Raw genomic sequence first — 26,525 nt, 5'->3', positions numbered from 1 at the left:
GGCCCAGCTGTCACATTGTTATAAAGCCAATATAAAAATGTCAGGCACGAAGGGAGGAGGGACAAAGGAGTGTAAATAGGGTGGACAGATATGAACAGAGTGCATGGTATGTATTTAGGCAAATGTCAAAATGAAACCTATTATTTTGTATGCTAACTAAAAGTTAATATAAAGCAAAGTACAGATAAACTTTGGATAAATTCTTCTAATTATATCACATGGGTGAGTAAAAGAATTATAAAATAAATATTCCAATTTGTACAAAGAACATGTTGGGGGCGGAGTGATGGATTTGTGGTTAGGAGCACTGGCTGGTCTTCCAGAAGTCCCTGGGTTTCATTCCTAGCACCCACACAGCTTATAGCTGCCTATAACTCCAGTTCTAGCAGTTCTAGGGGCCCTGACCCCTTTTGGCCCCTATAGACACAAGTCATAAACATGCTGTGTGGATACACATGCAGGCAAAACAGTCACACACATTATTTAAGAAAGTGACAGGTAGCCGTAAGCTGAAGCTGAGTAGTCACTTGGAAATAGCATAGCCTCAGCAGGTGACATTCACAGTCAGCAGCAGTCAGTGGACATGCAAGTGAGTCAGTCTTCTAGTGGCTACAGTCACCAGCTGTTGTCACCCTATCAGGTTTCTGGAGCCCATAGACAAGTGTGCTCTACCAAATCCTGTATGTTTGCTAGCCAAGTAAATATAATTTGAACTCAGTTGTAGGGGTGGCTTTTTATCATTGCTGTTGCTGTTAGCAGTAAGGCATAACCGGTCCAGATTTGGGGTATGTGTATTTCAAGTCATAAATCAGAAAATCATGATCATTACTCTTCACAATTTAGTTTATAAGCTCTTAAGTTTCCTCTAATCATATTGACAGGTAAGAACCACACAGTCGGTGCTTCTTTCTAAATCCAGGATTTTTGCCGAATGATAATGCCTGGACAGAGGAACCATTTAATTTCACTTTAGAAGGTGTATATTTAGATATATCATACTTTGACTAGAGGTCTAGATATTTCATAAACATGAATGGTCTGATTATTTTCTTTAATTTTGAAGGGGTAATTTATCTATTATCCATTTGCATGCATGTGTGGCACTCACTTTATCCTCCAAGGAGTATGGCATCATTAGTGTAATGGAAGCTTGATACCCCGTGGAGGATTATATCTATCAAGGTCATTGATATTGAGGCACCATTATAACCTTAAAAATGTTGCTGGCACTGTGTAACAAAAGAAAATTTTAATAGCTTCACAGCCACATATCAGGGTTTGTATTGGGTTACTCTGGCAAAACTAATTTTCTGTAATAACTCCTGTTATGTGGATAAGTGGAGTCATCTAAATATGTTTACAATTTCTTCTTCTTCTTCTTCTTCTTCTTCTTCTTCTTCTTCTTCTTCTTCTTCTTCTTCTTCTTCTTCTTCTTCTTCTCCTTCTCCTCCTCCTCCTCCTCCTCTTCTCCTCCTTCTTCTCTTTCTTCTTCCTCCTCCTCCTTCCTTCTCTTCTTCCTCCTCCCTTTCTAAGTCCATCAGTATTTTGTACATAAGCACAGATAGTTTACTAGGAGTTTCATCAGAAACTACAGAGTGATGGCTTCAGCAAAAGCAATTTAGCTTTCTAAATTCTGGAGGCTGAAGTCCAAGACTGAAACTTAGTTGGTTTAGCTTCTCTCTGTGACCTGCAGATAGATTGAATTAGAGGCCTGTCAACGACCCTATTTTAACTTAACCACTCCTTAAATGGTTTCATCTCCAAATACAGTCACATTCTGACTTACCAGACATTAAGGTTTCAACCTGAGAATTGTAGGCAGTACAACTCAATTTGTACTTTGAATCTGTTCTTTGTTCAAAAGGGTGAGTTAAAAGCAGTTGTGAAGGTAACTATCAACTCAGGATCCTTCTATCTTTGGCAATGGCACTATCAATTTATAGGAGCTGCCTCAAGGATGTGGTGTTACTTTGCTTTTCTGTTTCAAAATATTTTTGCATTATCTTTCTTATGAGGTAGGGAACCAATTTGGCAATGCCTCTCGGGCCACCCATAATTCTGTCAGACATCCTGCTAGAGATGGGACTTACAAATGAGTGAGTTCACCATCCAGGAAGTGGGCCTCAATTTCAGAAACCTGCTTTTTCCTTTCCTTTGAAGGCTGTCCTGAAATCTACTTCTTTTAGTACATAAATTAAATTATTTAATGGTTATTGATACTGATATGTTGAAGTTCTCCCAAAATATTTTATGCTACTTGTTAGAGTGTTTTTATTTGTTTTTGTAAGCATGGTTGTTAACTAAATTTTTCTTCAGGTTGAAATTTTTAATAAAATAGTTTTTAAAATTGGGCATATATTCTGTGATGTATGAACACATTCAGTACTAAAACATATGTCCTTGAATATTCTGCCATAAATCACCAGGAGCCTCATAAAACATTCTTTCTTTAGTGAGTCCTGAGCTCTTTCTGGTAGTCAATGGGGGTAATCAGGCTCCTTTATGAAGAGGTGGTTGTAGATAAAATAAAAGAGAACACATTCCTAGGTGCCCATGGGGGTGGGTTTTTTGTATCACCAATTAAATCATTTTTAGTACAAATGGTTTTATATTACTTGTTGATCTATCTTAGCATGTACAACCAATATTTTACTAAGTAGTATTTTATAATTGATACAACACTGTTTTCCACCTTTCAAATAATCATGGCCAAGGGTTTATAAGTTAGATTCTTAAAGTGTTCTTTCTGGAATTATTAAGACATACCACTTTTCAAATGAAAATCATAGGAACAATTTGGGTATAGTCAACCTACTTTTAACAGGTCTGCTTCAATAGAAACAAATAAGAACAGACACTTCAACCAGGTTGTTACGACTGAGATGGACCATGCAGACATCACATTTGGTTGGTTGACCTTTATTAACAGTAATGTTTGCATGTGGGAAGTATTCACATAGTAAATATGGAGATTCAAGCACACTTACCAATTTGACTAAATTGATACTATTACTAACACTGCTCACTTGAGGCAACCATGACTCTATCACCACAGGAACACCTATTCTGCCTCCTCTTGGGCCCATATTGTGGCCTGGAGTCATTACTGCAGCCACATTTGAAGATAAATGTGAATGCCTTGATCCACACCTGCCCCTCCAACTCTTATCATACTCCTCAACAAGAAACAGTCATTTCTTCTTGATTAAATGGAGTTATTATTGCAGAAATGAAAATTCAATGACCAACTTTAGTTTTAAAACTAGAAAAGGGGAAAAATGTCATCAATAATGAACCTGGATAGAGTACTTAAAAACAACAAGGGTGAGTTATTTTCGAAAGCAAAGCATTCTATTTTGCACATATTTGTATACAAAAGTTGTCCTCCCTCAGGGTCAGGGAGACAGGGTTAATGCCATGGCCCCTTGAAGGTTTGTCTCCTCACTGCTGGTGCCTAGGGCCAAAAGAATTCAAGAGTAGCTCCTTCCTGCTTTTCCTTTTAGACTTGGATCTCATTCCAGCTTAGGCTTCTCCTTCTCTTCTTCCATACCTAGAAAACAAGCAAAAAGATTTATTTGAGCATCAGATGCAGAGCTATGGGAGAGATGCTCGGAGAATCTCTGAATACCGTAGCTTCCTTCCATCCACCTTTCTATGCCCTCCCTCCTCCTAGCTAAGAAGAAAATAAATTTACAGTGTTTTCTAGGAACATCCTCAGTGGCCTCTCTCCCCACGCTTTCCTGACATCTCTGTGACACAGCCTGGTCCTCGTGCTTCTGGGAGTAGGACCCTGGGGCAGGATGACTCCTGACTCATTGGTTTGAATGATGGATACTCCAGCCAGATTGTTTCTTAACCAGCCCCCAGCAGCAGGAGCCATGTAGCTGATGCATTTAAACAGCTTCATTTATTTTTCACTTCAGTTTGGTCCATTCTCAAAGCTTGGATTTTGGGTTTCTAAAAGCATAAGAGCTTCTCTTTTTAAATTTTATTATTTTTTAAAAAGCTCAAGGAGCCTTAATTAGTCACAGGAGCTGTTTCTGATTATTTATTGCATACACACACATACACATACACACACACACACACACACACACACACACACACACACACACACACTTAACCCTGTCTGCTGCCTCATGTTAGGGCATGAACCCAGAGCCTCAGGCATGCTAGGAATCACTGTACCCCTGACTATACTTCTGGCCCCATACTTGTGCATGCTGAAAGTCAAGTTCTCCCTGCAGGAGCCAAGCCAGCCTGATCTGCTTTTCCTGAAGGACCTGTATGTACGGGATCGGGAAGGCTTTGTTCGTTGTCTGCAGTGAATGGTTGATTATGGTTCATTTTCCTGGAGATGAAATTGTTCAGGCTATTCTTGTAAGTTATACTTGAATCCAGAAATCCCACCTACGTCTTTTTTTCCTTTTGCTTCTAGATAAACATTTTTCTAATCTTCCTCAAATTCTTGAATACTTTTTGTGTGTTTGTTTCAATAGCAATAAAGAACAAATGAATTTGAAATACTGTCTTTCTGGTCCTGTTAGTATTCTTTTATAAATGTGTAGAACGTTAGGGGCAAACATCTTTAAGGGCAAAACTGTTTATGTACAGCCCTAGTGCTTGGCAGTGTCTATTTCACAGTAGATGTGCAGCTAATCTTCATTGAATAAATACACTTAGAGGAGGCCTCTAAAAGCAGGACTAGCAGAAAAGCAACACACAGCGTATAGGACCCCGCAGTGATCAATCATAATTGTGACCCTCAGAGGGTCGCAATTATTCTAGGGATAATTAGGGATCCCCCTTCTTCACCAGCTTCCACTCCCAGTTAGCTTCATGGAGCCCAGAAGAGGCAGTGGAACGTGCGTCAACGCTCTGAGAAGCTATCTTCTCTCATGGCCAGTTTTCACAGGCAAGGAACTGGCTGAGATCTAAAATAGTTTCTAAAATACTTCCTACGGATCACGTGAGGGAAACGTCACACCTAGGCAGAAGGGCTCGAGGAGAGAAGAGCTGGCTGAAAGGGAGAGTATGCACTGCATCTCCACATCTCTGTTGTTGGGTTAGGCCACCAAGGCAAAGACAGTTAACAATGCAGTTTCCCTCCAGACAGCAGGAGCACACCCGAGTCCCCGCTTCTGTTCCATGTTCTCTGCACAGGAATAAGGAAGCTGGGGGTAGATGGGATGCAAAATCATTCCTTGTTTGTTTGTTTTCTCTTTGGTCTCTTCTGCTGATGGGTTGGTGTGGCAGCAATGGTGGAATCTTCAAAAAAAGAGGACAGAGGTAGAGGATCTGGGCTTCTCTGACTTGGAAAGGAAATGGCTCGTCACATATATTGGTTTTGCAGCCGTGAGATAGAGGGCAAAAATCACATAGCCATAAATAATGAAAGAACTGAATGTATTTCCACAAAAACCAAACTACACCAAATCCAACAACAACAACAACAAAAAACCCAAAAAGACAGAAACCCATCAAAGAGCTGAGGCAGGCTGTTTCTGTGGACTGACCTGGGGGAGGTATCCACAGGGTGATAGTTTCCAGTAGCTCAGGAAGTGAGGGCCTGAGGCTTCTGCCAGGGGGTCAGGCAACCTGAATGGGTGTTACAGAGAAAGGGCCTGTTCCTGCACACGGAGGTCTGGGTCTAAGTCTCCCCCTTGAGCCCCTCATGCCTATTCTCTCTGCCCTTGTCCCTGCCTTTCACAATTGAGCCTCTTGTTTCTAGTCTTTTAAAATTTGACTCTGGTGAGAGCAGCGGCCTTAGTCAAGAGTTTCTGGAGTTAAAACAGAGTCTTAGCTGAAGGACAGAAATGCTTCAGGTGTCATGGGTTGAATTGCATAATCATATGCCAAAGTCCTGACCCACAGTACTTCAAAATGGAAGAGAATGCCCAAGGTGTGGCCAGACAATTGTTCCTTAAAGAAATTAGGCATCTGACTCATGGATCCAAGCAATTGCTGCAGTGGAAGCCAGAACAAGAGGCAGTCATCCAGGAAAACCTTCCGAAGGGTGCTCTTCTCTGCTAGTGTGGGTCTGCTCGAATTGCAGGAGACACCAGCACTGTCTTTGAGAGTTTCGTACTCAAAGAAATTACCAAGCTGAACAAAGGGCTCAGACATAGCATGAACCTGAGGGCCAATGACACAAGGATTTTCAGTCACTAGCTCTTCCGTGGTTCCAGAGCACCCCTCCCCCAGACACACACACACCATGATCCCTGTCCAGGATTTGGGGGATGGTGAATCTTCTGTTCTCCAGGGTTTGGAAGGCAGGGCCCAACTCCTCCTTGTGAGCCTCAGGGCTACAGCATCCTGCCAAAGAGGATTATTCTCAAGCATTTAAATTAAAGGAAATTTCCCCTGTTTGCTTTTAGACTTGCTTGGGAGAGTCCTTCTGCCGCCTTCATTTCTCCCATTTGGACGGGGGCTGTACAAACTAGGCCTGCTTCACCACCATGTTTTAGAAGGAGGTAACTTTTTGTCTGGTTTTATAGGTTTACATAAACCTGGAGAACGGTTTTGTTTTGGGATGAATTATGACCAAATTTCATCCATACATGGTTTGTAGGTTTATGTCCTATTTCAGAAAAGATCTATCTTCTTTCTTTCCCTCCTTCCTCCCTCCCTCCCTCCCTCTCTACCTCCCTCCCTCCCTCCCTCCCTCCCTCCCTCCCTCCCTCCCTCCTTTCCTTCCTTCCTTGGATTAAAGAGTTGGTGCCAGAATGGCTTTTGTGGGCTACTGGCATGAGAAGAATGAATTTTACATGTGTGAAAGACATTTATGGTAGGGGGATCATTATAGGATGAATTATTTAGAGATCCAAGCTTGTGATGTTGAATTCCTAATCCACAATGTCTCAGAATATGACTTTATTTGGATGAGGTCTTTACAAAGTCAACATGAAGTCATTAGGGTGAATTTCATCAAATACGTCCTTCTAAAAAGGGGAAACTTGGAGACCGCATCACATAGGGAGTACCTCTCTGAGCATGAAGATGAGGAAATACCAGCCCAGCGGAACCTGTGGCAGGCAGACTTTCACGAGGAAGCAATCTGAACAACATCTTGCTTTGTAACTTGTGGCATCTAGATGTGCCAGTCAATCTCTTCCTATTGTTTAAGATACTCAGCTTGTGGTATTTTATTAGAGCAAACACATACAGTTCTCACATGTCTATCTTGAGTTACTTTATTTGAAACGGAGTAAATGCCTGACTTTAACTTGTTTTCAGGCCTTGTGTTTCCTAGCAAGCAGGTCTGTTTTGTGTTTCTTAAACCAGAGACATTCTGATAGTTCGCTAGAAGTACCAAGGGCCTGAAGCTTGAATGGAAGACACTGGCTTTGACGCCAGTTATTTCAGAAGGTCACTCACAGGCTTCAGTTGTCTTTCTAAAGGGGAGGATGGCTTCAGATAATTTCTAGGACTTCCCCCAGCTGTAATAGTCTCCAAAACATGTTCCATTTTGAAGTTGTAGCAGACACAAACCTGAGGATTTGAGTCATTAAAAACCATTAAGGAATTCAGGAAGGCATTTTACACCTTCTATGCAGTGTTCCTTCTCATTGAGGAACATTATAGTAACTGATTTGTGGAAACAGATATTTTATACTGTACTAAACAGTCATTCACATGTGCATGCACATATACACGTGTATGTTCGGGTGTGCACGCGTGTGCATGCACACAAACACAAACACACACACACACACTCACAGAGTTGTGAGAAGTTCATCAGTGCAAAGATGTTGGTTTGATGCAAACAACAGCTCCTAAGGACTCCACTACATAAATGTAGACAAAATGAATCTCTAAAGAGAAATAAACTATGAACTGGTGACTGACTTTCATGCATGCCATGTAAGAAAACAACAGACTAGTGAGGCTGCATGGATAGTTCAGAAAACTCAGCATCTCTTTTCACTTATAACTCCCTATTCAGTGTGCTGGTAAGCAATATTCTTTAGTCTAGACTGGATATTTACCTCTTCTGCCATTCAGGCAACTCCTCAAGGAAGCAGCACTGTTATGGTCAGATGTCGGCCAGAATTGAGCACATCCAGGGGACAGACGATGCCAGAAAAATTTTTCCTGGACTGCACATATTAACTTAAATCTAACTGCAGTCATTCTCTGAAGATGGTGAGGAAACAGTCTTGCATTTTATTTCAAGAACATTTTTAAGGGCACCAAATAATTCTATATGTTAAAAGAGAAAGATTACTGCTTCTGTTGAATAGAGGAAATGCCATGAAAAGATTAATGTCTGGTTCTCCAAGCTGTGGTCTGAAGGGATTAAAACTGGGGACCATTTAGCATTGGCTGACTCACACGGTCTAAGAAGAAGCACACACAAAACCAACCTGATTCGATGACTGTGCAAGAGCTACTTTATTAGTCAAGTGAACTGAGCTCCTGCACAGTGACTGGGTCACAGTCCACTCATAGGTGGCATCTAGAATGATGGACCGTGTCCGAGGAGATGTCCACATCTCCCTGAAACCCCCATACCAGCCTCTGGATGTGTTTTATGCAGGATTCAGATCACTACATGGCCAAGATCTTGCCTTTCCACTTTCCAATGTTTATGTATTCTTACATAGGTTTTGGACAGGTTTGTCACAGCTTAGATAAGATTGTATGTCTTGTCAAGAAGAAGGCTTTGCTATAAATGGAAACAAAAGAGAAATCAAGTCAAAGGTTAAGGGACCTTTAGCAGCACTGAAATATATTCTTTAATATATTCTCTCTGTGACCTTCCACTCTGGCAAAGGGCAGCCACCTGGACTGTTTGTAGTTCTGGTTTCATGGACACGAGATTCCTTTGAGGTTACCACATCCATGAAAAGATGACACAGAGAGTAAGATCTGGTGACTTTTAGTGAGGCTCTTCCAATAACTTACTATTTAATTTAGGGTCCTTTTGCTACAGCAGAATTCTGTTAACCATAGCTGGCTTCACTTTTGTTTTCCTTATCAATACTGTATTTTTTCTATATAATTTTACAAACATGCTTCTTTTATCTTCTGGTTTGGATGTTTTACTACCTAATAAGACCAAGTGAGAAATAAACCTTTTAGGTAACATTGCCAGCAGCTCCTAAATTAATACAATAATAATAATAATAACAATAATAATAATAGTAGTAAAACAAAAATGAAGCTTCCGTGGACAGCCTGTGGAAGACTGCAGAGGAGGCTGCCTCAGAAGTTTCCCTAGGCCAAGGATCCTGTAGGCAGTACCGTTCTTGTTTTATGTGTACTCAATGGTACTCACTTCTCTGTGTATCCCAGATATAGCTGTTCAGCACCTCTCCCAGCAGGTACAGGAAATTCATTAGAATTGTTGTTGACCCAAAGAAGACGATCCTGGCTCCTGAGCCGATATGTTCCAGGAAAGGGTACACCCACATGCCAGTGACATGATGTATCCAGCACACCCTGCATTTGGTATTGGAAAGGAGACAAAGATGGAGTCATGACCATGACAGATGTCAAGGCTGTTGTCTTACAAATGCAAGCCCATCACACTGACAAGGTGCTCCTGTATGGCCCAGACTTTAGCCTGTTAACATCTTGAAGAATTCTAGGGCAGTTACTCCAAGCAAGAAGTCAACACTGGTCTGTCAGTACCAACCAAACTGCTGCCTTTCTTTGCCTTTCTCTGCTGTGTCCTTTCTCTGTCCCAGAACTGTGTCGGGACCCCACACTGCCCTGAGTGACACATCTCCCTAGTCTCCTCCTTCCTGGCAGTGTCTTCTTGTCTTTAAAGACACTTAAGAGGTTTTGGTCAGGTATTAGAAACTCCTGGGTGATTTAATACTGTTATACAATCCTTTTAATCTCTTCTTTATACAATGGAAAATTTTGCATTAGGCAATCACCCTGTAATAAAGCTGAGTGAGTATAGGCCAGCTGTCTTGACATACCGTCTTTCAGTGAGACAGGGACATGAACCACGTGGGCTGGAGCCACCAGCCCCTGACCCTGCAGATACAGGCTTCCTGCTTCTCTAGTCTGCAGATCCTGCACTCACTTCTCCTCTAAACATTTGTGCATGCTTACTTGGAACCATCTTGTTTCTAGGCTGGATGTTTCTGGCTCTGTGGGAAGAGCAACATCAACTGGCGTTGCTTCCCAGAGCTTAGTTGCATCATCTGCCTCATTCTCTCCACCTTAGCATGACTACTGGCAGTGGTTTTCTGTATTATTTGGGGTTTGCTATTTTATTAAAGAGTACCAGTTTTGGAGAATGAAGAAAGTACAAATAACTATTACATTGGGAAGAAAGGCTACTTTCTATATAGTGTTTAAGAATGTGGACACACCCACACAAAGGTTTCATTAGTGGCAGGAAGCCATGGCTCTTCACTACATAGCTTGCATTATCCAGTCACCATGGAGGTGGAACTTCTTCTGGTAGTGATGCTGAAAGAATTTCATTTTTGAAATGAACGAAGCACAGATACACAGAGCTCAAATCACCCACGAGTACATTCACATGCATGTAAACATGCACAGCACATTTATGGTATTAAAACTCGTGGTTTCGAACTCTGCTTCATCTCCAGAATAATTAAAAGTGGAGACTGTAACATCAACACATGAGCAACCAAATGTTTGAAGCAACCCACATCCATCAAGAGATGAATGAGTATGCCAAGAGCTGTATAAATACCCAATGGAATGCTATTTTGTACAAGGAAGACTACAACTTCAGTATACACTACAGCATACTGAACTATGGAAACATGGCAATAAATAAATCACAGGACAGCTTCTCATGATTCCATTTATATGAGGCATTAAAGTAGGTAAACCAAAATCCAGAAAGTACAATAGAAATCGCCATGTATTACATCTCCGTCAAGAATGCTCCCCCCAACCCATGCACTGAAGGCTTGGTCCTTAAAGCAGCAGTATCTGTGGTGAGGCCTCTGGGAAGTGAATGGATCATGAGGACGTGGAGCTAATCAGTGGATTAACCCATTGATGAATTCTTAAGTCAACTGGCTACTGAGAAGTTGAGCAGGCTATAATATGTGGAGTCTAGTTACAGGAAACAGGCTTCTGGGGTATGCCTTTTGCTTTTGTGTTGTTGTTATTGTTTTGATTTATTAATGTTTTTTCAAGACAGGGTTTCTCTGTGGCTTTGGAGGCTATCCTGGAAGTAGCTCTTGTAGACCAGGCTGGTCTCAAACTCACAGAGATCTGTTTGTCTCTGCCTCTCCAATGCTGGGATTAAAGGCTTGTGCCACCTACGTCCAGTTTTTTTTTAAAGACTTTTTTATGTATACAGTGTTCTGCCTGCATGCCAGAAGAGGGCTCCAGATCTCATGACAGATGGTTGTGAGCCGCTATACGGTTGCTGGGAATTGAACTCAGGACCCCTGGAAGAACAGCAGTGCTCTTAACTGCTGAGCCATCGCTTCAAGCCCCTGTAGCATGCTTTCGAAGGGTACACTTCATCACTGACCCCTTCCCTCTCTCTTCCTTCCAGTCTCTATGAGATGAACAACTTTCTATCTCTATTGCTCCCTCATGGAAGCTGTCAAGCCAAGGGACCATGGGCTGAAACCTTTGAGATTGTGATAGACAAAAACCCTTTCCTCCTTTTACATTGTTTTATCTCAGGGGCTGAGGGAACTGGAGGACCAGGGAGTTTGTGTTGAAGATGATGAAAAATTTGAGGGCTAGACATAATAACTATGACATGTATTATGTCTAGAAACGACTGTTTCTATGGTATTGACTTACTCAAGCCAAAATACTTCTATTAAAACAAAGTTAGCAAAAAAAATTTAAGCTAAAGCACTTGTGGAGGCCAATAAAAATTAAATCGTTGGAATTAGACTGTGGAGTTTGATAATGACCTGTTCTGCCAGTTCATAAATCACTGGCAGTCAGATGTTCCTTGTCTAGTTTTAACTAAGGTAAGGAGGTGGTGTTGCGGCCACTAAGTGGCATCCATGTAGAAAATGCACAACATACCCCAACTTAATGTCATGAGATAGTAAAGTATTTTTACACATCAATTACAAAATTGTGACTTGTTTCACTGCAAATGTTTCCTCCATTAGGCAAACGGGGGCCACGGTTCAACTGTAAATGTTAATTTTAATCTGCATACCTTCCCTGGCGATCTGCTTTGCCTTTGGTGGCCTGGGCCTTTCATTTGCAGCTCATAAAGATCATGTGTAATGCCAGGCCTGAGACTATATAGTGCACTTTTGATCTCATCGCAACCAAACTACAATGCCAAATGATATAACCACTGCCATGTCTTATGTGTTTTAGATGACGACTAAATTTCTATCTGCAGGTGGGATCTTGGACAAATGTTAATTCCAACTTAAGCTTTCCATGCCTCATCCCTGTACTCTGGGTCCTGTACTCACAGGGCTTTCACAGGATCTGTCATCTTTTTTTATTACCTTATAAAACCCCTTAGAAGGGATATTTATCCTCATTTCACAAGTTAAAAAAATATGAGGCCAAGCTAAATAACATAAAAAAAATCTGGGAAAGCCAGGAATGAAATGCACAACTGATTTCCCTTTAAAATATTATAGTTATTCTTTGATAAATTCACACACGTATATAATGCATTATAATCATGCTACCCCCCCATCGGCATTTCTTATCTCCATCCAGCCCCTCTGAACCCTTTCTTCCCAAGAAGTCCTGATTCTACATTCATGCCTCTTCTTTCCTTGAATGAGAATAATTAGGATGCCTGCATGAGCATGGGTGCGGGGGATATTTGCTGGAGCATGGAGAACTCAACAGTGCCCGCACTACTGAAGAAAAGGCACCTCAGCAGCCATTAATTACCGTGGGGTCTTGAGAGCCCCTCGCCCACCATGCTTGGTTGCCTTTTTGCTGTCTGGACTTGCTCTCCTTAGGGCACTTGATATTGTCTTAAAGCATTCATATCTCTCCTCCCTTTCTGACTTTGTTTTTTACTTGGCAGGTCATCAGCTCATCCCAGGTATAGACACACAAGTCCTGTTACTTGGGGCTATACCTGGATTAGTGTGAATGATATACCCACTTGTCCTAACAGGCTACTATTTCATCATTTGTTTCCTTGATATTATCACAGTTAAATTCTCTGTGCAAAGATGACTCATGGCCTTGCTCATCTGTGAGTGGCGAGTTCTTAGTTCTTGGGTTGCTTTCAATTGCTGTCTCATTCTTAAAGCTTTCTCATCTAAGTGCCCAGACACCTATGCTTAAGGCAATGGCACTTACATTAAAAACTTTATCCTCAGACATCAACAACCACGGTGTATGTGTGCACGCATGCACGTGGGTACATACGTTGTACACATATGCACATGTTTATTAGTATTGCAAGGCTTATGGATTATCTGCTTTATTAAGTATGCCTCTAATCCACTTATTTGAAATTTACAAGTGAAAGAAAATGACACTTATCCATGTCTCCCATTTGAGCACTTTGCAAACAGATCCAGCAGTAAACGAGGCAAAGGTAATGCCTGTCCTTGTGAGTCCAGTCTAGTGGTAGACCAAGTTATTACAAGAGCACTTGTGAGTATGGGCACAACTGCCAAGGGTCCGGAGCTGGAGATCTGGCTCAGCTGTTAAAGGCTAAGGCTCAGAACAATGGCAAAGATCAGGATAGGAGTGCCATGGGTGCATGGGGATTGTTTCCCGCTGCTACAGATTGCTCATTTCAATATCCTTGGATATTCTCTCGAATATTCAGCTTTCTTTCAAGCCACTCTTTCATAGCTGATATGTTCAAATGCCTTTCATCAACGTGCAATAAAGAATTTTCAGCAATTTCACAACCATTGCTCTTTGTCTCTCCTCTCCAAGGCAAACTCTTTACTGGTGAGTAATCACTGACTCCTCATCTTTCCTTGGTATCACTCTTCGGCCAACACGCCTGAATTCTTTTTAAATATATAGTCCTTATTTTATTTTATTATTCTGTGTGGGTGAGTGTTTTGCCTGGATGTCTGTGCACTATGTGTGTACAGAGCCTACGGAGGCCAGAAGAGGGCATCAAATCCCCTGGGACTAGAGGTACAGAGAGTTGTGAGCTGCCGGGAGGGTGCTGGGAATTGAGCACAGGTCCTGTTGAAAGTGCTCTTAACCACTGAGCCATCTCTCCAGTCCCTCAGCTTCGTTCTTGATGTCCCCATACATCATGCTGGTTGGTTTGAATGTCACTTCTCTCTCCTTTCCCCTCTATCACTCTGGCCACTCTTTTTCTTCTTCTGCAAGTTCACTATTCATTACTCTACATTAAATGTGAATTTTATGGTTTCATTTTAAGTGCAATACTGGTTCCCTGGATGCATGTAAGTGCATCACATATTTGTCTGGGGCTTTCAGAGGCCAGGAGAGGCTGTCAGATACCCTGGGTTCCAGAGGTTGTAAGTTACAAAGTGCATGTTGGGAACTGGAACCAGGTCCTCTGAGGGATCAGTAAGTACTTTTAATGCCGAACCATCTCTACAGCCACGAACTTCCCCTGAGGCTTAGTTTCTAACCTTTTTGTTTTTTAAAATGCTATACATTCCCTGTTGATAAATTCATTCACCGCCATGGCTTCACACCCACCACATGCGAAGGTATTTCACAAACTTGTGTCCCTATCCAGTTATCTTCTAAGTTCTAGAAAATCTTTTCAACTCTGAAAGCATCTCATTTTGCACATTTCCAACTCAGTGTATCTACAGCCAAAGTTATTTCTGTTTCTTGCCAGACCTCCCCAGTTTCTCATCTCTGATAATGGTTCAGCTTTGCAACTCAAACACCTGTCAACATTTCTCCCTTTCATCACACAGTCACTGCCCTGCGCTGTCTGATCAAGGTTACCTCAATCAACTCTGCAATACACTGACTTTTTTCCAATTTCTATCACCATCTTAATTTGTATGACAATTATCTCAGTCCAGAAGACTGTAATAGTTTCTAAGTTGCGTCTTCTCTTCTCCCATTTTCTAGTTTAATGATGGGCACAGTGAGATTTCTTGATCAGAAATACAAACACATTATTACCCTGTGTCCATGCTTTTAACCCAACAGTGCTCCTCCATTTTTGTTACAGACAAGAAGTGTAGACACTTGCCTCACGATGGCCTGCATCTGTCTGCTTGGCTTTAGTTCACCTTGCTGCTCTTTACACTCTAGTCATCCCAATTTTCACCTGGTCCCCTGATTTTCCATACTCCCTCCTTGCCGTGTGGATTTTTATGTGCACCTCTTTCTACCTATGCTGTAGTTACCCATGCTACAGACTAGTGAAGTTGTATTCATATTTAGATATCCTAAGTGTGCTGTGACAATTCTACAGTTATCACTTTGCTCAGGAAAGTTCCCCTGATCTGCCAGGTTAGTTCAAATGTAGTGCGTTCTTAGAGAACCATGATCTTTGTGATTTTTAAAGCTCTTTGGCTAGTACTTAAACTTGAGTGATTACTTGAACTAGAGTACATGCTTTGTGAAGTGAAAAACTGTAGCTATCTTTATTCCTCTTTGTCATCCTTAGCACTTACCACCATTAGTTGACTAAAGATGGGAGGAAAAAACTTTCTAGCTAAAAGGAATATCCCAAGACCCCCCAAAAAGGGAAAAACTCTAAGATAATGAAGAAGAAAACATTGTTGCTGAGACCAGGAATCAAGTACAGAAGGGGCTGGTGCCAAACTGAGGGTGGTCTTTTTAATCTTTAAAAGTTAGACTACCAAGTGTCGAGAGAAAGAAGGCTTTGAAGCATATTAAATAAATGTGGGCAGACGGAACTGGAAACCAATTCTACCCAAAACACTGGTGGCCTAGATAGAAGTGGTAGTTACTGGAAATAAAAATTAATGGGTAGTTTCATAAGATATGTAGACCAGTATCAATCAAAGTACAGGTCATAAGCAGTGACATCCTGGAGATGAGGGCTAATTGTTATGAATTTAAAGTTTGTGAGCTGGCTAGATGGTGGCTTGGATTCAACCATAGTGAAACTGTTTATACAAGGGCAAACACTATACCTCAGGTGTTCCTTTCCATTCCCCGAAGCACTGGTTGTTCAGTATTCACCAGTAACCATTGGTTACAAACATTAAAAACAAAAACCAGACAACAGAACAGAAAAAGTCAGAAAGACTTGCATATAGTGATCAAAATTGGCTTGTAAAATGGAAGTTTCAGTCACATGGAAATGCATGTGTGAGCGTACACAGCACACCACACACACACACACACAGAGGCTAGGTCACAACACAAAATGTGTTTTTTAAATTAAAAATACAAAGTACTGATTTCAGAAATAGAATTAGAGAACTTGGTGATTGACTGGGCTTATGCTGTGGGGCACCAAAATGAGTTAAGGATTAATCATAGATTCCTGGCTTGATGAGCCAGGTAGAAAGGACTGCCATTTCCTGAGATAGGAAATAAGGCTGTGAGGGAGCTGCCCACAGGGGATGAGGAGTTTTGTCTGGACACGCTCAGTTTGGATGTCCAAATGATACCCGAGTGGAGTTGTCCTGAAGGCTGGTACATGGGTTTAATGTGGCAACATAGACCTGGAGCTCACTGACAACAACATGGCAGTGTGAGCTATCAGAACAGATGTGACCATCTATCTACGTGAGAGTTTATATAAATCACCAGGAAAATGGGTTCACAGAAGAGCTCTAAAAGGGTAAGATTTTAAGGGTCAGAACAACGATAATGATACTAAACAGCAAAATCATGGAATGGGGGTGACATGGAACAAGAGAGAAGGTATGGTTTCCTGAGGCCAGGAAGTGGGTCAAAGACAGTGTCTATTAACATAGAAACTGAGAAGCAAGAGTTACTAGAAAATTAACTTTCCACTTCTAATGTGGAAGCAAGGACATTTTTGATTTTGTGCATGTGTGCATGTGTGTGCATGCATGCATGTCTGCGTGTATGTGGTGTGTGTGTGTGTGTGTGTGTGTGTGTGTGTGTGATTTGAATATTGACAGCATATCACATATCGGTATGTTATAGCAAGTTGACCTTCCAAATCCTATAGCTCATTGGGCCACATGGACAAAGATCACCTTGCTACAAAAATCGTGAGTTGGGACAATGACAACAGGATTTGAGACATCATAGTGAGGGTCACATGTTGCCCGATCCTTTTCTGGATGTTACCCTTATTTATCCTTAATCGACACAAGTAGCTATTGTATCACCAGTAGCCTTTTTATTTTCATGATTACTTGAGGGGATTAAAAGGTTGCTATTTCAAATTTACATAAGGAGCTAGGAGGCTTGAAAGACACGGGATATAGACTCCGGTTCAATAGCAAATTGCAGCCAACTACACTTGAAAGACTGGTGATAGGCACTGTACTTTATGGGACCCCTTTTTGGTGAAAGGTGTTATGTTTATGTCTTTCTGTAGCTGAGGACACTGAGGCCCAGTAAAGTTGAGCAGTGGAGAAGCTGGGACCCACATCTCAGTAGTTCAGCTCTCAGCTGTGTAGTTGACTCCTCTACTCCTCCAGAGGCTAGCCAGTGATGGATGGGAACAGGACCCCAAAACGCCTTTCATATGCTTAGAACCCAAAGGATGATTTAGGCAGGAAATCTCTCTATAAAGTTTTTTTCCCCTCTGACTATAAAACGAATTCACATGATCGTTATGGAAAATGTGCAAGATGCAGAGCTGCTGCAAAATGCAAGATAAATCACTTTAAGTGAAGTTTTAACACAAGATTGGATGTCTTATAAAACTCAAGGATCAGACTTTATAACTTCCTTTGAGGAGAGGGAAACCACTGCATGGATGAAACACTCCTTCAGAAAAGGCGATGACTTATCTCTTCCACTGTCACACCATGTTTATCCTGTGGGGACTCACTACACTTGGCAGGTCATGACCTGGGTCCTGGGTAGGGCTGAGTGTGGACATCAGCTTCTGGCCTATCGTGTTTCTCAACTCTGAAGCTTCTGAAGGATGGCTCACAGGCAAACCTGGCCGTCAGCTCATGTGTTGACCAAACTGTCTAACTGTCTGTAGGTACATTCAATTTGAGGACTATTCTGAAGGTTCCATGGACTTTCACCTCAGTACTGATTTCATCAGGACCTGTTTGATTGCCTTTTGGGAACTCTGGAATTTTTTTTTGTTCATGGACTCCTCCATTTGTTTAACACACAAGTCTCCACTTGTAAGGTGAACAGTAATGGCATGCTTAGGTTCAGCAATGAGATTTCAGTGTGGTGAGTTCATCAAGACTTGCTACTGAATAGGTAGAGATAGTCGGACTATGTGAAGGGATACTTGTTTAGATGGGAAATGGGCTCAAATATTCTCTCAAGTGAGGTATGGGTAGAGGTAGAAACTGCATCAGTTTACAGATAAACACCAAACAGAGAATTCACTCTGAGTAGTGTTGAAATACCACTAGGCTTACAAATACAACTGCAGAAGCCCATTTTTGTACACTAGGGACATTTTTTTTCAAGAAAATACCTTGAGACATAATTATGTAATACTCATTTATGATTTCTGATTATTTTCAATGAAGCTAGTCCCACAGACCCTGGGAAGGATTTCTGGGTGTGTGTCCCATGTAGTCACACAGTGCTCAGCGCTCAGAAGGTCCTAGACTTTAGTTAATAATCCACAGTCACAATTTTGTAACCCTTAATAGTTTACATACTCCTGTGTAATTAGCTATGCCCTCTATGCTTTGGAACAACTTCTAGCTTATTTATGTATTTTTGGGTCACCTCAAACATTATGGAATGTCTTTGATCTTGTCCATGTTAGTAGAGAAGTTTAAACACTGCTTAATAATATGATCTAAATATGTGAATGAGCTAGAAGTTGACACCGAGAATAGAGAACACAGCAGAAACACAGAACCAAGCACATAATTAGTGATGTGATTGGCAGATCACTAGTTACAAAGCACCACCAACTTAAGTTAAAAATTTTTTAACATCCAAGCAAATCAAACAAGCAATGACAAAAGCCTTTCCAGTGTTTCTCCTTATGTGGAAGTATATAATATTTTCCTGTACTCCATACAAGAATATTTTCAAGGTTACAAGTCCCTCCACCCATCCCTAGGGACAGAGGCAAATTGTGCAAGCCTTTCGAAATGAATTCCTGTCATGAGGTCATGAGGGATAGTGTTTTCTTCCTGATTCTAAATCACAAATATTGGAGTGATTTATCCACAAAGGCAGGCCAGTAATCTACTTCAGAAAGTTTCTCTTTAACACATCTCCTGGCACAGGTCTACATTGGTTGCAAATGATTCGTTTCCATTGAGTTCCACTCTCTCTAGTCTACCTGATTTTATGGTGATGTTTTCCTGGAGAGAACTCAATCTGAATGTCCCTCAATAAAACTCATGACTGTTTTTTCTAAACTTTAATCACTTGGAACTTCTCAAAGCACACAGGTGCCAAACATCAAGCTGACACATTGAACACCGGAGGGAACATGTGTTCTTTCAGGAGAGGGGTGGGCACTCAGCAAGGGACCATTACAATTCATGTGATCATCAGAGTTGGCTGCTGAGGGGAGCCACACTTTCAAACTGGGAGGTGAGGAGAGACTGCTTGAATTCCTCAGCAGATATCATCGTTTTCCACAATTTTGCAGAAATCAACTGCTCTTACTATTCTGATCCTCAACAACACTAAATGCTTTTCATTAGGACAATTACAAATTCCTAGTGTCCTCTTGATTACCTCCACTCCTCATTTTTCTGGATCAGTGGTTCTCAACCTTCCTAATGCGGCAACCCTTTAGATACAGTTCCTTATGTTGTGGTGACCCCCAACCATAAGGTTATTTTTGTTGCTACTTCATAACTGTAATTTTGCTACTGTTATGACTCATAATGTAAACATCTGATATGCAGGATATCTGATATATGACCCTCTGAAAGGGTTGTTTGATCCCTCAGAGGGGTCAAGACCCACAGGTTAAGAAATGCTGCTCTGGAACCTTCTGGAGCTCCTGTATTGAGCAATGCTCGGTGTGACGCTGTACGGTGAGACCATCTCTGGTACTGTCACAGCACTACTTCTCCTGGTGAGAAATGTTCTGTTTATTTCTTTTTCACTCACCATGTCTGTAGTGTCAGAGATAGGAATGCAACAGTTTGTGTGGTGTCAGAGATAGCAATGCAACAGTTTGTGAAGCAGATGTGGTCGGTGACCCAGAGTCTGCAGTCCCAGTCTCAGAGCAATATGGCTCCCATGTGACATGCGACACTCCCACTGCTGTGCAAGGCAGGCACAGAAAGTTGCTGTTTCTTTCTAAAGTTTACTTGATGTTTATTTGGTACTCTGAATCAAACAATCGAATGTCCCAAAAGCTGTGTTTTTCAAAAAGCAGAAACTCCCCTCCCTGCCTCCAGAATTGTAGCCTCCATATGCCTGGTTCTGCCCCCTTGAGGAAAGTCACACCTAATTCTTTAATCTATTTCTTCAAGCTTTTATTTAGCATCTATTTATTTCTTTAAAGAGTGTGCTATAAACCCTGTCTCAAAAAAAGTGCTATAGTTACAACACCACTATCTGAGGGGCTGTTGCATTTCACAGTTTCTGTGAGAGCACACTCACTTTTCTTTAATGATGCGACCTTTGGTAGGGTGATCACACACCAAGGCAGGCCCAACTCCCAAGAACAGCTGGGCAACACCAGCTAGAATCGATGGGGAAAGAAGATGAAGAAAAGAGTTAACCTCAAATTTGGGTGGTGTCCTGGCTAGTTTTATGTCGATTTGGTACAAGCTAAAATCCTTTGAAAAGAGGGAAACTTAATTGAGAAAATGTCCTTACTAGATTGTCCTGTGGGCAAGGCTATGGTCCATTCTCTCAATTGGTGAGTGATATGGGAAGAGGTCCAGCCCACTGGGAGTGGTGTTACCCTTGGGCTGAGTGCTATAAGAAAGCAGATTCATGCACCTCGCCAGGGTAGCACAATTGAGCTAACACTGTTGTGGAAGGTGTGGGTGAGCCAACCCTGCCCGAAACTGTGAGCATGGGAGAGCTATTCTCATTAACATGTAGGGAAGGTGGGAGAGGTGGCCCTGTGGTAATAAGAGTGTGAGAGCAGTTAGTGCAGGTGTGGGTGAGGCAGTCTCAAAGATGTGAGCATGGGAGAACTGTCTCCATTTCCCATCTGGCAGACCAACCTGAAAGCTGCCCAGGTCCAGACCTAAGGTTATGACTTGCAAATAAAGACATATGGGCAAAGGGTTTTCGATGTTACTCACTGTGTTACACTGTAGCTTCCATAATGAGATTTTTAACTTTCTCCCTTATTTTATCTTCCTTTTTTTCTCTTAAATTTTGTTTTACTTGGGGTGTGTTCAGGGGCAAAGGGAGGTTGCAAAGGGACAGGGAAATAAATGGGATCAAGATACATGATGTAAAAGACACATAGAATAGATGGATGGATGGATGGATGGATGGATGGATGGGTGGATGGGTGGGTGAGTGGATAGATAGATAGATAGATAGATAGATAGATAGATAGATAGATAGATAGATAGATAGATAGATAGATAGATAGAAAGAAAAGAAAGCAGATTGAGGAAGCCATGTAGAGCAAGTCTGTAAGCAGCACTTCTCCATGGTCTCTGCTTCAGTTCCTGCCTCCAGGTTCCTGTCCTGGACATAGATGAGTCTTCCACAAGTCATTTTTGATCATGGTGTTTTATCACAGCAACTCAAACCCTAACTTGTAACACGAATTAATAAGAGATTCAGAGACAGATATTGGGGTTCAATCTGAAGATAAGGGAAGCAAAGCAGCCAAGCTACCAGTGAGTTCTCACCTCTAACAGGGCTGGGGCATTCCTATTCTCATGTGGCTGGAGAATGAATGACTGATACTGAGGCCTTGCTCCTGTGTTATATACCTCCCTAATGCTGGCATTAAAGGTATATCATCCCAGGCGCTGAGATAATCTTTGTGTGAGCTGTTTCTCTTTAGGACTGGATCAATCTTGTGTAGATCTGGGTGACCTTGTACTCACAAGATCTGTCTACCTCTTAATCCTGAGTCTTAGAAATAAGGTATGTACCACCACCTCCTCCTAGCTTCTGATTGTTGGTATTAAAGGAGTGTGCCTGGCTTCTATGGCTTGTGGCTGACTTTGCTTTCTGAATCCTCAGGCAAGTTTTAATAAATCACAAATAATACATTGCCACTCTAACTAATATAGGTGTAAAGAGATGGAAGGGAGGGGATGGGAGGAGATAGGGGTTAAATATGTTTAAATCTTTGAAAAAGAAATAAATTGTTAAATAAAAAGAAATACAACTGAAGATGTGTGGACCTCACAGAATGTCCCATCCCATACCAACAGACATTCTGTGAGGTCCACACATCTTCAGTGCTGCTCAAGTCTACTACATTAGTCATTTTCTGTCTGCACATCTATCTTTTGACACTGAAGCATTGATGTAACTTACAATGATAGTATTGCTATCCATTTCTCCCTTTAAGCTACACAGTTTGTGTAACACATTTAGACACTTAAATATTAGACACACATTATTTATAATATTCTAATTCTTCCCATTAAGTTGATCCTCTTATAACATGATGGCATTCTCTGGCTCTTGTAAAGCAGATTTTGACTTAACATCTGTTTAATTTGATATATACATATATATATGTGCATGAGTGTGCGTGTGTGTGTATGTATGTGTGTGTTGTTCCCCTTTATTCCTCCCTTTCCTATTTGTCTCCTCCTATCTTTAATTCTTCTCTTTTTTATTCATATATATATATATATATATATATATATATATATATAAAGTCTCAGCTCATACTGGCTTCAAATTCACAATCTTGCTGCCTTGGTCCCAAGGGTTGAGATTATAGGTACATATTTCCACACCCAGCTACTTTTTTTTGACATTCATTTGCATGTCATGTCTGTTTGTAGCTCTTCAATTTCAGCCCATGTCCCTAAATCTAGGTTAATTCATTGTACACAACATAAGTTGTATCCACAAATTGCATCTTGTTTCCTCTTAAACCCATTTAGACTCACTATATATCTTTTGATTGAAGAGCTTAACCAATTCATATTTAAAGTAGTTAGTGATGGATAAAATACTCTTACCATTTTGTTAATCTTTTTGTTGTTTGTAATTTGCTTGTTCTGGTATCTTTTGCTGCCTCTCATAATGGCTTGAGGATTTCTTCCTGTTTTTTAATAGTGGCATGCTTTTTATTCTTATCTCTCAATAATGATGTTTCTGTGATAAGCCCCTTTCTTTTCATGCTTGTCAAAAATCTTGATTCAAAATTCTTATAACTCTGGAGTCTATGGCAACTCACCTTTAATCACATGTAAATTCATGTACTTCTACTACCAACATTTATGTTGCTGATACCAGAGCCTTGTTTTCTGTATGTGTATCTAATCATGGATCCTGGCGTTTTAACTTTTAGACTAGTGATATTTGCTCCTCCATATGCCTCATGCCACTTGCCTTTATTTGTTCCAATTTGGTGACTACTTTTGTTGTTTTTGTAAAGCTTGACCCTGGTCATGAACTCCTCAGTGCTTCTTTGCTTTCTCTATAGGAGACTTTTTTTCATTTATGAAATATGGTTTCTCTAGGTATAGTATTTCTGGCTGAGTTTTCTTTCTTTGTAGTAGTTTGAACAGAACAGAATAGATTTGTTCAGAAATCTATTCATTTTATAAAGAAATAACTTGTAGGCAATGATGTGACATTTTCCTCTTTTGCTGGCACACTTTTCTCCTTGACTTTGGTATTTTACAATTTACTTCTAAGGATTCTTGGCTTAGACCTCTTTAAGTTCACCCTAACTATAAGCTTTATGAGGTTCAAAAATTTGAAATCCATTTCTCTCCCCAGCTTGGGGGAGCTTTAAGCCACTGTTTCTCTGCCCCCCCAAAAAACCTCCCCTATTGCATATATTAATTCAGTTCCTGGAATCTCCTCTGTTCTGAACAGATCTCCACTCTTTCTTTTTACTTTTTCTTTCTCTGATCTGGGGGTAATTAAGTGACACTATCCTAGTTTATTTTCTACTTCTGAAGCTCTATTAAAATCTTCATTTCAGTCATTATATTCTTTAGCGCTACTATCTAAAAAACATCTTTATTTGTTTTTGGCTTTCTAATTTTCTTTCCTTATTATCATTTGGTTTGTTTACTCTGAGCTTTTACGTTACTTCTTGAAATTATTTTGAGTTCTTTGGAAATATTTATTTCTTCAGACTTGTTTGCCTATCCTGTATCAGTTCTTCTTCTTCATTTGTTTTTGTTTTTTGGTTTTTTTTGAGTGGTGTGACATTTCCTTAACTCTTTCTTATCCTTGCATTCTCAATTTCATGTCTGCGTATTTGAAGATGCAGTCATCATGTCCAGCCTTTACTGGCTACTGTAGGTAAAAAACAAAACAAAACAAACAAAAAAACCCCAAAACATTGCCTGTCCTTTCAATCTAACTTGGAATTTTAGATAGCCCAGTTAGTAGAATCTGGAGTTACTAGAACTTTCTACTGGGGCCCTAGGACCCACCCACTTTGATTGGGTGGGTCTGCTGTTTATGTTCTGTGGCCAAAACAATTGGCTAGCAGGGATTTCTGCTTCAAAATGGCTAACCTGGTCATAAAAGGGACTGTTGCTGAGATCTGCAGTCTGAGAGGCCCTGACTGGGTCTTCAAAGTCTCAGGTCAGGTGGAAAAGTAGATTACCTTATTATAAGCTAAGACGGCAAGGCAATGGTTCCCCTCATGCCTGCACTCTATACTCAGGACAATTCTAATTTTCTACCCATTAGAAGAAGTAAGCTTTGGCAAACCATTAAATAGGAAAACAGTGGTGTTTGCATGCTTCAGAAAATGCAAGGTTTCTTTCTTCTAAGAGACTGGCCAGTCTCACTGTTAGGTTCCCGAGGGTGGTGGCAAGGCCTATGAGACTGGCTTTCCCTTAGGTGTGGCTCTGGGAGCTCTGCCTCTGCACCTGCCGTCTCATGTTCTCATTGGTTGACTGCCTGGCTACTGTCTGTTAGTGAACAGGCCTCCTGAATTTCTAGTTCTGTTGACCTTCAATTTCTCTGTGCACTGAAAAAATCCACATTCCCATACCATCTGCCCTAAAGATGCATGGAAACTTCCAGAAAACGTCAATCTACATTTCTTTAGCTTCTGATTTACTTTAACATCTCAATCCTGGGTCCTCAGTTAACACCACTTATGCTAAATATCTTAATTTCTATACTCCATTCTCCTGAAGTTTTCTTGTTTAAAATATTAAAAAGATATAGTTTCTACATGACAGAAGTGTTTATATAGCTTGATGAATGTAGCACCCATCTAAGCCATTTATATTGAAGATTAAAACTATACAAAAACCATCCCAATGACCTGGGTGGATTTCATGATTTAAGTAGCACGAACAGAAGAACTACAGGTGTACTGGTCCATAAATGTTTTCAGATCTCCCAGACTATGAGGGGCAGAAAGGAAAATTAAATGAAATCTGATCAAGAGCTGTATCTCCATTCATCTAAGAGTGAGTAGCAGGATGATGTTGAGCTCTGGTACGTCCTCTTTGGCTGGATGACTGAGTACTGTTTGACATCACTGTTCATTTCTTGAAGAACAAGAAGGCTCTATCGACCAATCTGCATATACGGCTAACTGATAAAATCATCAAAGGAGGTGATACCACAATGCATTTATTTTAGGTAATAAGGAACCATGAGAAAATGCAGGTGTTGAAACTCTGGGAAAAATGAACACATACTTGAACTCAACAATAGTTAAACATTTTCATTCTCTGATGTTACCATTTCTTCCATAACATTACATTGAATTTTAACTATCTTAAAATTACAAGCAGCTTTGAGGAAATGGTTTTACTTCTCATTTAGATCTACTTATTTCTATAGCAATAATATGAGATGACTGGAGGCCATTACCATGCAAGAAGATCAGAGGGACACCAGTCCTCCTTAGCGTATCACTGCTTGAAAAGAAAACCTGAACAGACAACCTGCTTCATGTTGGTGTAGCACCTGGAGTCCAGCCCTGACTACTGGTGGTCCCAATATTCCATTTTCTTTTCATTAAACGGTAGCACGGTGAGTGTTCAGATTCGATCTGTGAGAAATGTGATGACAAAAGAAGGCCGCTACCATGGAAACCTACCCAATGGCCTTTGTGGTGAGCTCCCTGTTACTCAGGTGCTAGCAAACTTCATACAATACAGGGGCGGTCAATGTTGGCTGTACAGCCTTTTCACGAGAGCCCTGATGATTAACGGTAATGAATACCTTGCATGTGGCCATCTGAAGGAACATTATTTTTGTCTCAGCTCATTGTTAGAAAAGCACAGGGGAACATGCCTTAAGACATGCTTTGGACTGCAAAGCGAGAGCCAATTCAAGACAATTGCCCGCTATTTGTCTCATGAAAACAAACGACATCATTGCTTTAAGGAACCACACACTGAAGAATAAACTATTGAAAGCAAACAGAGAGAGAATCG

At 40.9% G+C, this 26,525-nt stretch overlaps 2 protein-coding genes across 5 annotated transcripts in view; both read right to left on the bottom strand.

The window, feature by feature from the left end:
* Positions 1-2,903: 2,903 nt before the first annotated feature.
* The window catches only part of Aig1 (androgen induced 1), a 210,240-nt gene continuing 186,618 nt past the window's right edge, over positions 2,904-26,525 (bottom strand). For 2 of the 4 annotated variants that reach the window (XM_040728416.1, XM_005065858.4), the window contains 2 exons: positions 9,284-9,447; positions 2,904-3,550 (listed from right to left, as the gene is read on the bottom strand). In XM_040728416.1, the coding sequence (XP_040584350.1) occupies positions 3,513-3,550; positions 9,284-9,447 (202 nt within the window). In that variant the 3' untranslated portion in view covers positions 2,904-3,512. Of the gene's footprint in view, positions 3,551-8,605; positions 8,672-9,283; positions 9,448-26,525 lie in introns of all 4 variants that reach the window. The other 2 variants (XM_021224436.2, XM_021224438.2) reach the window with 2 other exon arrangements.
* LOC121132915 lies at positions 3,557-8,599 on the bottom strand. The gene is made up of 3 exons (XM_040728418.1): positions 7,992-8,599; positions 7,381-7,494; positions 3,557-6,318 (listed from the first exon to the last, which is right to left on the bottom strand). Exons 1-3 carry the CDS (start codon positions 8,001-8,003, stop codon positions 5,800-5,802), a joined length of 645 nt encoding a protein of 214 aa, XP_040584352.1. The 5' UTR covers positions 8,004-8,599; the 3' UTR covers positions 3,557-5,799.

This window comes from Mesocricetus auratus, unplaced genomic scaffold (assembly GCF_017639785.1).
Source record: "Mesocricetus auratus isolate SY011 unplaced genomic scaffold, BCM_Maur_2.0 Super-Scaffold_100018, whole genome shotgun sequence".
In the NCBI taxonomy this organism is placed as follows: domain Eukaryota; kingdom Metazoa; phylum Chordata; class Mammalia; order Rodentia; family Cricetidae; genus Mesocricetus; species Mesocricetus auratus.
This window is presented reverse-complemented; position numbering and strand designations above follow the sequence as displayed.

Bases quoted from the DNA above. Each gene is read 5' to 3' on its own strand.
- LOC121132915 (XM_040728418.1), bottom strand. The intron at 6,319-7,380 runs GTGAGTGACCTT...CCTCTTTGGCAG, and splicing joins TAGAAAGACAACTGAAGCCT to GATGCTGTAGCCCTGAGGCT.